This window comes from Molothrus ater, chromosome 3, assembly GCF_012460135.2.
Source record: "Molothrus ater isolate BHLD 08-10-18 breed brown headed cowbird chromosome 3, BPBGC_Mater_1.1, whole genome shotgun sequence".
Lineage (NCBI taxonomy): Eukaryota > Metazoa > Chordata > Aves > Passeriformes > Icteridae > Molothrus > Molothrus ater.
The window spans coordinates 47,611,038-47,623,656 of record NC_050480.2 but is presented as its reverse complement, the minus strand read 5'-3'; the positions used below and the strand labels follow the sequence as shown (position 1 = coordinate 47,623,656).

Genomic DNA, 12,619 nt, shown 5'->3' with positions numbered 1-12,619 from the left:
CAGTTACATGTATAGAATCAGAAAATATAAAGAAAGCAAACTTTGCTCTAAGAGGACTTTCTCTTCAACATCTAGTCAGAGAAAAAAGGGGGACTTAATTCATAAGATTGCTTGAAGCTACTGTATTTTGCTTTCCTTTGACAGTACACTCGTTGTATTTCTAAATTTTCTTGAGGAGAGATCTTTTAGACTTGTATTTTTAGTCAGGGAGAAATTATTAACCTGGGAGAAGAGACAGGATGTTTAATTGTAAACTCTTCGTACATACTTGTCAAAATACCTTGGTAATTATCAAGTAATATCTAATTCATTAAATACTGAATTTGTCATTTACATGCTCAGACTATCATTTTAAAAAATGCTTTTAAATGCATCTGGGATGCAGATGTTTAAATTTCACTTTTGAGGTGCTGCCTTGAAAAATCTGATGTTTTGAGGTTCTGTAGCGTAATTAAATGATACCTGTTTATGTGGTATCATGCAGATGGTGAAGATAAAAAATTATGTATTGCAGTTTAAAAATCAGCCATTTGATCAATAAGATACATTTCTCCTATACTTAATGGGGTTAAATTCTTCTCTTTAAGTTTGCCAAGTTTAAGGCCATTGTTGGATGTGTATTACCTGCCACTCACCAATATGCGGATAGCCAGAACGTTCTGCTTCACTGATAATGGACAAGCACTCTATCTTGTCTCACCAACTGAAATACAGAGGCTCACCTACAGCCAAGAAACATGTGAAAATCTTCAGGTAATGAACTCTCTTTAAAAATCACTTTTTTCTTAGATATGTTCTGAGCTGAGCACTTAGGCTTTTGTGCTTTGATTTTTGTTTTTCCCTTTTGTTTTCCTCTTTTGTTTTCCTTCACTGTAGAGTCTGATTCTGAATTAATCACTTTTATCTTAAGTTTTTGTTTCATCCATCCTATTGTAGCTGAATCAGTTTCTTGCTTAATTTCATTTGGATCAACAGGAAATTTGCTCCTTTAATATGCAGTTAAAATTCCCTTGATCAGTTGACACTGGGGGAGGTGTGTGCTGACACAAGCGGGGAATGCCAACTCAGGATATTTGAAGGAAGCTATTATGTTTCAGGGGTATTAACAGCTTGAAAAATTCTCAGTCATGCTTCGGGTTGGTAGTTGTATAGAATAATGAAACAGCAGAGTTGCAAGCTCTACTTTCATACTGCTATGTGGATATAAGTATTTTTAGATGCAGTTGCAATAGAACAAAGTCAGGAGTCTTGCCCAAGTTGTAGAGGGGCAAATAAGCTTTACTTGAATGCATTTCTTTGCTTCTGAATTCCATGAGCTCTAAGCTTGTAACCATCAGAAGCAGATAGTTTGGACAAATTTCTTAATATGTTTTTATTTTTCTATTTCCTACATCATCTTGCAAAGACAGATGCTCATTAAAGCATATTTCTTTTGAAAGTCAAATCCATTAAACAAATCCTGAAAGTGAAAGAATATTCTATTATTTTTAATAATTTATGCCTTGTTCTGTCTCTTTTTCATTGCAAAGGAAATGTTGGGTGAACTCTTCACACTTGTAGAAACACCAGAAGCACCAAACAGGGGGTTCTTCAAAGGCCTGTTCGGAGGTGGGGCACAGTCACTTGACAGAGAAGAACTCTGTAAGTTATTGTTAATTGTTATTTTTCTGGTATTTCTTCCCTAGGAGCCTAGTGATCCTTGGTGAATGTATTACCTGTGTTCATAGAACATTACCTTTGTGAAGAGGAGAGTAAAATAGGGAGTGACAAATATTTTTTTTTCATAGATTTTGTGTTGTACAACCTACCAACAAGATCAGAAAAGCTTGGGTGGTTTTTTTTCACAGGTTCCTTTAGCTCATTTATTCAGCAGTAGATGAGTTTTGTTTAGTAACATTTTGGTTTTGTTTTATAACCATTTCTTGTTTTATAACCTTATTTTTATTCATCTTTATGAAGCATGTAGTACTGACCATAATTCTATCTATGCTGCTTTTGGAGAATTCTATTCTGGACAATGAGAAAATTAAAATTTCACTCTACTTCAGTTATTTGCCAGATTTTCCTTGTTTTGCTTATGCAGAGATGCCTTAGAAATGACAGCAAGGGCAGAACTGTATGATATTTCAATTCAGTCCTCTGTTTATAGGACAGTAAAATTCAGATTTGGCAAAATTTTCATTGCTTTATAATTTTCTCATTGTTTTTTTGATTACATTTTTTCTTTACTGTGGTGGCATTAAGCACTTTAATATATTTAAGGAAAATAGCTTCCATTTATTTATTTAGATATTTGCTAGATGCAACGCCATATTATGCAAGCTTCTTTTTAAGAAATTTTTTCTGATTAATGTGAAATGTATCTGTCAAAATGGACAAGGTGCCCTGCCAATCCCTTCTTTTATGGTGGTTCTTTTGATCTCTACAGAATAAAAATTAGACTTCATCTCTTGTGCCTGTACATTTTGAGCAGCTATCAGCTATTTAGAGGTCACTTTTTGTGTCAACCGTTTCTTTTTGTGTGTTTTTATATACATATATGTATATGTAATACTGTGGAAGGTTGGTGAAGTATTCCATTAGAGAAATTTATGTGCACAAATTATAACTTAATATAAATAAAACAGAGGAAAAATACCATGTAACTTTAGAAGTGATCTCTTTATATCATGTCAAATTTCCACCATTAAGTTTTGGCTTGGATCTTTAGAAAGAAAATAGTACTGAATGGAAGAAAAAAAATCCTAATGAATGAAGAAAAGCCTGACAGAGACTTCAATGACAATTCAAGACATTTGAAAATATCTTTAAAGTAGCCATATTTACCATAAGGGTCACAGCAGAATCTGTAATAAGTGAAATGATTTCTCTTATTTTGGAAATTCCCAGAAAGATGTTTATGGTAGTAATTTAAGTGTAAATTATTCTTAATAGAATCATAAAATCAAATCAGAGAGTCTTGAAATACTGCATCAAAATGTATTTAACCAGTTAGTACTATTTTTCCTAGAGGTAAAAAAAAGAAAATATTCAAACAATATTTCACTGTTTAAAACAAATACTCATATTTCTGTGGTCTGTACAGTTCTGCTTGAGATTGGCACATCAAGTGTATAGATTGAACTGGATGACTGATGTGCCATTAAGAGCAAAGTCAATGTAGTCAGTGCTATCACTGGAGTCTGGAGCTGTTCAGCTGACCTTTTGTGCCGATTTGTTCTGACAGCCATACTGTGGTTTTACATTCCTTTTCCTTATTTTTTTTTTTTTTGCAAGGTTTTTACAATAATGGTAGCATTGACACCTAATCTTCAGGTGTCTGCTTGCTTCCATCAAAAAAAACTTCTGCTGGTGGAATCACACTGGCTGGCTTACATACCAGCAAAGCTCTTCCAGAACTAACCACAACTTATCAATATTTCAATACCCTGCTTTGTCTGTTGAACTCAAAACACATTCCTCATTAAATAAGCTATATTGTGCTGGTGAAGTGGTTTTTTTAACAATTCTATTGATGAACATCAGAATTTTAATTTCACTCTTGAGCTGTGAAGAGCTTTCAGTTTTATAACCGACCTGGAAACTTGAGAATATGTTTGAATGCCTCAGTTCTAATGTAGAAACATCTACTAACATAGAATAGTAAGTGTTCCTCAGTCATACCTAAAATAAGCTCTTTGGTCTCCATGCAAAGAAATTACACCACTAGATAAACTAGTTTCAGTGATATTTATGTTGCAATGATAGAAAAACTTACTATTCTGTATTTGCTGCTTTTGCAAATGCCTCCAGTTGGAGAATCAGCATCTGGGAAGGCATCAAGGAGTCTTGCCCAGCATATTCCAGGACCTGGGGGCATTGAAGGTGTCAAAGGAGCAGCATCTGGTGTAGTTGGTGAACTGGCACGAGCCCGGCTGGCACTGGATGAAAGAGGACAGAAACTGGGAGAACTGGAAGAGAAAACTGCAGCTATGCTTTACAGTGCTGATTCTTTCTCAAAACATGCTCATGAGGTGAGTATGTTAAACTGAACATTAAACCGATTGTCAAATAAATGCAAATTCTGCAAGGTGACTGAGTTCTGCCAAAGGCATGTTAGAGGTTTTTGAAGGGCATGCAGTATCATTGATAAAGGACACTTCCTTTTCATCCATCACTTGTCACTCCTAACAATTAAGTACTCACTGGAAACAGCCTTGTCTCCTGGCACATTGCTGTAGAGCATGCAGTCTGCTGGAGAAGCATGTAAGCTTCTAAATGTACAACTCAATCCCCATTACTTAAAAAAATTACTTATTGTCACTGAATTAATAAGAAGAGTAATGTTTTATGTCAGATTCCTGCTGTCCTTAAGAAAGATCCTCTTGTATGCAAATCCTCTGAGTGCCACTTCGTTTTTTATCTCAGTGACTTCCAGAGAATGGCTGTTCTCATTCATTTTCATGCCAACTTCTTTCCACACCCTAAACTCCTGTGCAACCTCCCCATTCTCTCAAAAATGTCTTTTTCTGCGGCTGGCTCACCAGCAATAATGCTACCATTAGAAAATTCATCATGCTAAACACTCAGTGTTCAGCGATGTGTTTGCAACTTCAAGAATCCTTGCTAAAATCCTTCTTTCTCATGCTGCTTTGTAAAGCATATTATTTGTTTGTGTCATTGTATATTTTGATACATTACAGAAAAAGTAATTAGAATTTTTTTTTGGTTTTTTTTAGATGATGTTGAAGTACAAAGACAAGAAGTGGTACCAGTTCTGATGACTCTCATCAATCACATCTGTTTAATTTTGTCCTGATGAAAAAATCTTGTTTTTTCATTAATTTTGGCAGGACCACTAAAATTTAAAGGAGTATTCACCATCGGATACTGTTGTTTCCTAGCACAAATGACACACTGTTTTACCTCAGTCCTGGCTTTAACTGAGGAGCTTTATATCTAAGAAACACACACAAAAAAGGAAACTTGAGTGTTTCTTAGCTGTTGGTTAGCATAAAGTTGGAACAGAGAAGGTAGCTGGAACATGTGAGAAAGAGAGTAAAGGGAAATTGTGGTGAGATGGGCAGGGGCAATGCAGGATCAATCCTGTGTTAATATTTCATATGCCAAAAGTTTTTGTGCTATTGTAATTGCTGCCAGTGTTATACCCTCCTTTAAGGAGAGGCAATAAATCAGGGGTCCAAGAGCTGGAATCGAGCTGTTTGTCTTGCTGGACAGTAGCTGACTTACAATTACCCTCTCTAGGACTCCCTATATTTACCATTATTGCTGAAGAAGAGTTGAAGTTTCCTGTCACTTCTTTCATTTAAAAAGCTGGAAGCTTGGAAGATTTCTTATCGAAAATTGTATACATAGTTGACCTGTGCATAGTCTTTTCTTGGACCCCTGATCTAGTATTCTTGTATTCACATCATATTCTGTGACGTGCAAAACAAAAGAATACGTAATTTTTGCATTAAAAAGTCAAGTGAATAATATGACTGGAATGTGTCATGCTGGGAGTTTTCGTTTGTGTTATGGCCGTGCAATGTGAAATGTGGTAACATCTTCCTTGTGGTAAGAATTCTTCAACTTCTGTTCAGTTAAATATTATTTTTGCCAAAAATAGTTATTGGTTCAGGTTGTGTAACATTTAGAATTGGCTGTGGGTTCCATTCATGCTGTGAGTTTTTATGAATGTTTAACAGAATGTATCTTTACAGCCATTAATTGAAATAGCTGAGATAGTTTTGTTCAAGACTTGAGTTCTAGATGCCCCTTTAGTCCTTTACTATGAAATCAGATAACCTTGGACTCAGGTTTTCAAACTTTTACACACCATGGAGGTGCTGATGCATGAATAATGGCAAGCAAGCATCTAATACTTGATAATTGTCAGTATGTTGTTTAGCCAATCTCTAAGTTCTGCCAGTAGTGCTACTTTACAAGTACCTGTCTCAGCCCCATGCAGCACTAAAGGCACTTGTCCTAAAGTTTGGATTTAATCTCTAAAGCAGTATTTTCATTGTAAGCAGTGGTAAAGTGTGCATAAAAACTTTAGGAATTGCTGAAATAATGTTCCGTTTGGGTGAGGTAAATAATACAGCTGAGCTAACTTGTTAATGGCTACTGCGCTAAAGCTATATCAGTGTGAATAACCAGGGCTCTTTTTAAAAGAGAGTATTCCTTAAAATAAATGCTTGCATTTCAAAAATTCCTTAAGACCTTTTTCCTCAAATCAGGAATAGTCATTGACTCGTTTTGTTTTATAAAAGGGAGTACTTAGAAGCTAATAGGTCTACATTGTCTGAAATTAATCACTTAGGTTTGCTTCTCCAAGCATTGCATTTTGTGTACTTTTTTCACAAACTTCCCCAATGTTCCCAAAGCAAAACTTTGGTTATATTTGTATTGTGAAGTGATGTTGCAGGTACACAGATAAGGCAACCTTACAAAACACCTCAAGGATGCAAAATATTGAAGTTACTTATGGTTCCTTAAATCACTTTTCAAATGAGAGGAAAATATGTTCGGGCTTTGAAGCACAAACTGATAAATTTTCTCACTTTAGGTAGAGCAACATTTTAAAAAGACAGTTGAATTGTGTTGCCAGTAAAAGGGCATGCTCTACTATGCCCACTGCTCAAAGGACTTAAAAAATAAAAATGTAACAATTCAAACAAGCAGTATTATGATTTCTTGATAGGTCTGTTCCATAGCTACTGAGGCAATGTTTGCTTGAGTTACTTAACTCAGTTTGCCATGCAATATTTGCCTCTGCATGTTAATTTATTTTTTAGTGTCTAATATTAATTAATTAATTAATTTAACACCATTTTGTGAGACATCCAGGTAGAAGAAAATGAGATAAACCACTATCCGTACCACATCCAAAAAAACCCACCCTAGCTGACACTTGTCCCCTTCCTTGTCTCACATTTATAAATTGAGTTGAATCATTATTATTTGACCTGCTGAAAATAAAGTACATTTCAGGGCAACAGAATCCTGGGGAATTAATCTGGTCAGGCTCTGGGGGAGAGGATTGCAAAAGTATTCTTCAACAAATTATGGTATCAATCAATGGAAGATGACCTTGGCTTGAAAGGAAAGCCTACTTAACTTTCTCATCAAGATGTATTTGACAACCACCAGCAAGCAAAATAATCAGAGGCAATGAGAGACCATCTGGCAGTACCAGAGGAGTAGCAGCTTATTTGGTGTTACAGAATCTCTTGTAGTTGAATCTCTTCTGGTGCTTGTGTTCAGGGCATGCTTCTAGATAGGAAGAATAATGACATGGTTGCTCTTGAGATAAATACACAAATGGTTCTTGGTCAATAAAAGGGGCTATGTACAATTTTAGTCTAAAATGTTACTTTTTCCTTCCCAGTGGAAGGAAGGCGATCACACACCCATCATTGCATCTTATTGTGCTATTGGTGGTGCACCTTTTGTACAGCAAAGTGTATTGAAATCCTTGCAGGGAAGCACCCCTGTTTTTTTCACTAGCATTTTAGTTGTATGACATTTTTTAGAGTATCTGGGAAACTAAAAAATACAATTGAGCTACAATGCTTTTTTTTAAATGAAAGTAAGAAACTACCTGCTGCTACCTATCTGTTTATATGTAGAGTGTCTCATTAAAAACTGTAAACTGAAGAAGCTTTTCTTCACCTTAGTCCTGCCAAATCGTAACTTTTGAATCCTGGTATGTGTAAATATGTGTGTATTCCAAATCAGTCTGATAATGTTACACCACAGGCATCTCCAGTGATTTGTTCTTCAGCAAACAGTCAGTTATAAAGTAGAGTAATATATAGCTGTGTTGTCTGTCTTTATGCAAAGTTTTTGTGCCTGAGGTGGTACTTGCATGGCAGGTGATTGGAAAGCTACATCCAAAGGAGGATTTTTGGAAGCAAGTTCATTTGCTTTTTTTTTCCTTTTAGTTTTCCTTTTATTTTCCTTTTGATGTTTTGTTTTTGGTTTTTTAATTTTGTTTGTTTTGGTGGTGTTTTGGTTTGTTTGGGTTTTTTTGAGGGGTAGGAATTTTTGTTTGGTTGTTTTTGTTTCTTTTATTTTTCATTTTTGCTTAATTAATGGCACTGATCTTACCTGAACTTTTAAACTTGAATTTTTCCTGCACTTTAATTCAATCATGGTATTTTATTCCTTAATTTTGTTTCTGCATTTGTGCAGTTCAGGTTCATTATTTGTATATAAACACACATGTTCAATAAAGACTTTAGAACAGATTACTTTCAGGCACCTTTGCTAATTATGTGATTTATTTAGAATGTGTGTTTTCTTAGCAAAAGATGTATATACGATATAGAATCTAATGAAAGGCACGTATTCTGTGTCAGCATTCAGTTTATAAATTACTGCAACACTTTCGCATTTGTTACTAGATAATACAAAGGAAATCTGTTATATTTATACATACTGCTTAAGAATATACTTTTAGTTTTAAATAATTTTTATATGTACACTTCTACCTTTAATTTTAAAAAGACTTACGTTCAAGTTTTAAGTCAAAGTACTTAAAGTATGTATATTATCCATAGAAGTTGTTTTAAGCTTATGAATACATTCATATCTCATATCGAGATGATACAATTACTAAGCAATTAAAACAAATAGCCCATTTTGCTTTGCAGAAAATAATCAGTTATTTTTACCTCCCATTATGAACATCCTTGAATAATTCTCCAAGTATGGAGCAAGAAGATAGGGAACTAGCCTAATATTCAAGTTTTCTCAATAGCTGCAGTCCATGGCTGACTGGTTTTCTATGGTTTGGGTTTTTTTCTGGTACACATGAGAGACTTTTTTCAGCTCTATTTCTTGGACTTTTAAAATTCTCCAAAACTGAAGTGAGGTTTGTCGAATAAACATTTTCTTTGAGTAATCTGCGTATTTTGATTATACATCAGCTCTTTACATGTAAATCAGGGTTGGTTTTTATGTGGGTTTGTTTTGTTGGGGTTTTTTTGTGTCTGAAACGTGTTGGAAAAATTAAAGAGTCTGTGGCTGAAGTGCCCACTATTTTCTGCTTGTAGTTTAACATGTCTAGGCAGGCACTGACTGCAGACAGTCTGGTGTGGGAGGGAGGAACTGCAGTGCCTTGCCTCCCTTTCCAGGTAGGACAGCTTGTCACTTCAATCTTCCCTTGTGCCAGCCAATTTCCTGGGTAATTGATTTGAGTCTTTTTGGGTGGATGTTGATAACTTTGCTACTACCACAAAATCTTCAAATACTCTGTAGACAGAAATTAATGATGCTTGAGGGGTGGAAGTGAACAGAATCAGGGGAAAAAAGGGTGTCACGTGGGTGAATCAGTTAAACAAATTTTACTTCTGTTTTCATTGAAAAGCTGACCTGGGCCAATTTCTTCTTCTTAAGCCCATTATAAAGATGTGCTAAATATCTACCTTATTACTGTTTCAAATCCAATGAGTGTACTGTTTCTGGGTTCTTTTCCACCTTATAAAGTTTAGACTTAAAGATGTAGGCATTAATTTTTTAAAAGTGGAAAAAAAGGGAGAAGAGAAATGAGGCAGAAACACCAAACAATCAAATGGAAGATGTCAATCAGTATTTCTTTTAGTAGTTCCATGTGCACCTAGAAACATTTAAGCTAACCTACAGCTGTAGGTTACTTTGACGCTTGTGTTTTTCTGTTAGTACCTAAGTTCCATATTACCAGGCAAATAACTAGAAATTAAACTGTTTCAGTTGAAAACATGTAAGAAGTTGTATGTGGATTACCACTACCATTCAGTCATAGGTGATGGAAAGGGAGAGGGGTGGGAACATGTTTTAAATATTCCCTTTTAAAACAGAATTGTAAATAAGCAGTACTGTGTTATTTTAGACCTGAGCTCTGCTATCTGTAGTGGTTAGAACTAGGAAAACATGCTGCTTTCTAGTTATGCTGCTGTTTCATTGTACCAGCACCATGGGGGAAAAGATACATCCGTAAATTTTTCAAACATTGCCCACTCCTGGGTAAGCATGCTTGATGTGTAGCAGTTCTCGTTTCTGTATATGTTAGTGTGTACATGTGTGTTTTCTTTTTCCCTTATGTTCATTGCAACTTATTCTTCAGTTAAGTCTTGCTGAGCCCCACTAGCTCTTCTGAGGATGATTACTGGAATATGCATTTTTAGGTAGGGTTGCAAATCCATCTGTCTACAAATATAGTTTCATATGAACTGCAAACTGTACTGTTACAAACTCAACTATGTTAGATTGCATAGAGTTATTTTACTTACATGTACTTGGACTGAACTATGTCATCATAATGAAGTTAAAAAATTAAGTATGGAATATTTTTGTAAATAAAAATACCTGTGCAGCTGGTATTTTAAATTTAAAATGTATTATACATTAATGTTTCAGAAAAAAATGTTCATATATGTGTATATGAATGTGTCATTATGCTGAAGGGCTCTTGATTGGGCAAAATAAACTATTCAAATCTCTCCTGAAATGAGTGTAGCTTACTCCTTTTCTTCATGACCAGTTGTTTTTCTGCTGGCTGGAGCAGCAGGAAGGTGTGAGTTGTGCTTTACAGCAAGCAGAGCAGCCAGCCTGGCTGATGAGGAGTAGCCCTGAAGGACCCCGAGAGGTGTGAAATGCTTCATCTGCAGTGATGTCCCCAAGCATGTCTAAAAACATTCTGAAATGTGCATACTGATGGTGACAACGTGGAGTCCTGTTATCTTTTTAAGTTACCAGAAAAGTTAAGGTCGTTCATTGTACAGACTCAGTAAAGCAAATTATTTTCTGTACCTGCATTTTGTCTATTAAATGAAAAATCCAGTGTGTAAGGGGAGAAGAGATGAAACTGGTATTTTTTTCTTTGCCATGTTTACAGTACAGCAGATTGATTGGTCTCTTGGATTGAGGCTCAGCTTTGCCACAGAGCAGTTTCTAGCTTGCAGTGTTATTAAATTTGCTGTCTTTTGCTGTTGGGGAGAGAGGGAAATACAAACAACCTGGCTTTGTAAACATACTCTCAATGGTGGGGAAATAATGAATCCGAAGAGAGGTTCGGGCAGTAAATCTGAGAAGTGAAATTGCTGTACCTTGGAGAAATTTTTGGATCTCTTGATGACAAATAGCAAAATATTTCACTGTTGGTTGTTTTAGTATGTGAGAATACAGTTTCATCTGTGGGAAAAGTCTGCTAGTTCCAGACTTGTTTTTTCTTTCATATCTGATGGTTACACATAATGAACTAGATGCTCTGCAGTGCATGGAGTTATAAAAAGGATAATGCATTGGAATGAAAAAAATTGTTTAATCTTCAGTGAAATTGGATTCAAAATATTTGGAGCTGTCACACTGCCTCCAGCTACTCACTAGGTCTGGTAGTGTCCAATAAAAGTAAAAAGGCTACAGTAGAAGTAGCTCCTTCCTATGGGTACTGTAGGACTGCACAGACCAATGACTGACAAGAGGGGAGTACCAGAGTGAGGTTGCAAAGTGAAGAATTTTCATTCAGTGAAACTCAGGATTTGATGAGACCTATATTAAGAACGTGGTTCCTTTGCACATCATGTGCTTCAACAGTTTTGGTGTCAATGTACTGTAAATTAAATGCATTTAATACCTACAGACATATGATTATATGCCCATCAGCACTTTTCTTACCCTGATTTTTTAAATTGGGAATTTTCATCCAGGCAGGGTCACTGAAGCAGCCCCTCCTTGTTGCCCACTGGCCTGTGGGTGCTCAGTGGTATCCCTGATCTTGCCTGCTCCCTCCTCCTGCCTTGTGCACCTGCACTGCTCACTTGGCCTTGGGTCAGCCAAGCAAGAGACACTGCTTCCTCTTGCAGGAGGCATCCCAGCCTGGCATGAGGAAGTGGGATGTTTTCCCCCACAATCCTGCACGGAGGTGAACCCACAAGAGCAGGATGGCAGCAAGCCCCAGTTTCTCATCTAGTTTGCTGGCTGATTTTTCAAAATGTGTAATTAATGTTCCTTCAGTGAGGGCTTGGGGGCTTGCATATGCAACTCATTATAGTAGCAGACCTCTGCTCACTTGCTGTAGCAGACAAACATGCGGTAGCTTTCTGTATTTGCCAGTCACAGGAGACAATGTGGGCTAAGGCTTTGTGCACAGGCTGCTCAGAAGGAGGAAGTTGTACCCACCCCTGCTGTACCACCCTGCTGAGACCTGAGGAACACTCCTTTAGCCTCAAACACTCCTTTAGAGCTCATTGATTCCAACACTGCTCAGAAGGGCTAATGGAGGACTCTAGCAAAGCCACAGTCAAACAAAAATGGAAAGGTTGAGGTGTTTCGGAGCAGGTAACTGCATTTTTGTATCTTGCTGCAGTCTCAGTGCAAACAGGACTTGTTTGAGAGTTGAGTGTTTCAAGGGGTTTGCAATCAAATGTCAGACTGTGCTTATGTTTTGACAAATTTAGGATCTCCTCTGCCTAATTAAGCAGACATAATGAGAAATTTTATATAATTCTGGTTTCTGTGGTGCAAGACACGCCTGGAAAGAATAATGTGGAATGCAGTCTCCCATAAGAGAGTGAACAGAAGACAATTTCAAGCTGGTATGCCCTAATTCTCCTGTGCACCTGCAACTCTCTTAGCACCACTTAAGTACTTTTTA

At 36.4% G+C, this 12,619-nt stretch overlaps 1 protein-coding gene across 6 annotated transcripts in view; it reads left to right on the top strand.

Moving 5' to 3' along the window:
* STXBP5 (syntaxin binding protein 5) overlaps positions 1-10,474 on the top strand; it is a 105,694-nt gene extending 95,220 nt beyond the window's left edge. For all 6 annotated transcript variants that reach the window (XM_036379420.2, XM_036379425.2, XM_036379421.2 and 3 more), the window contains 4 exons: positions 588-753; positions 1,530-1,641; positions 3,793-4,013; positions 4,719-10,474. In XM_036379420.2, coding sequence (XP_036235313.1) covers positions 588-753; positions 1,530-1,641; positions 3,793-4,013; positions 4,719-4,760 — 541 coding nt within the window. In that variant the 3' untranslated portion in view covers positions 4,761-10,474. The remainder of the gene's footprint in view (positions 1-587; positions 754-1,529; positions 1,642-3,792; positions 4,014-4,718) is intronic.
* Positions 10,475-12,619: the final 2,145 nt, after the last annotated feature.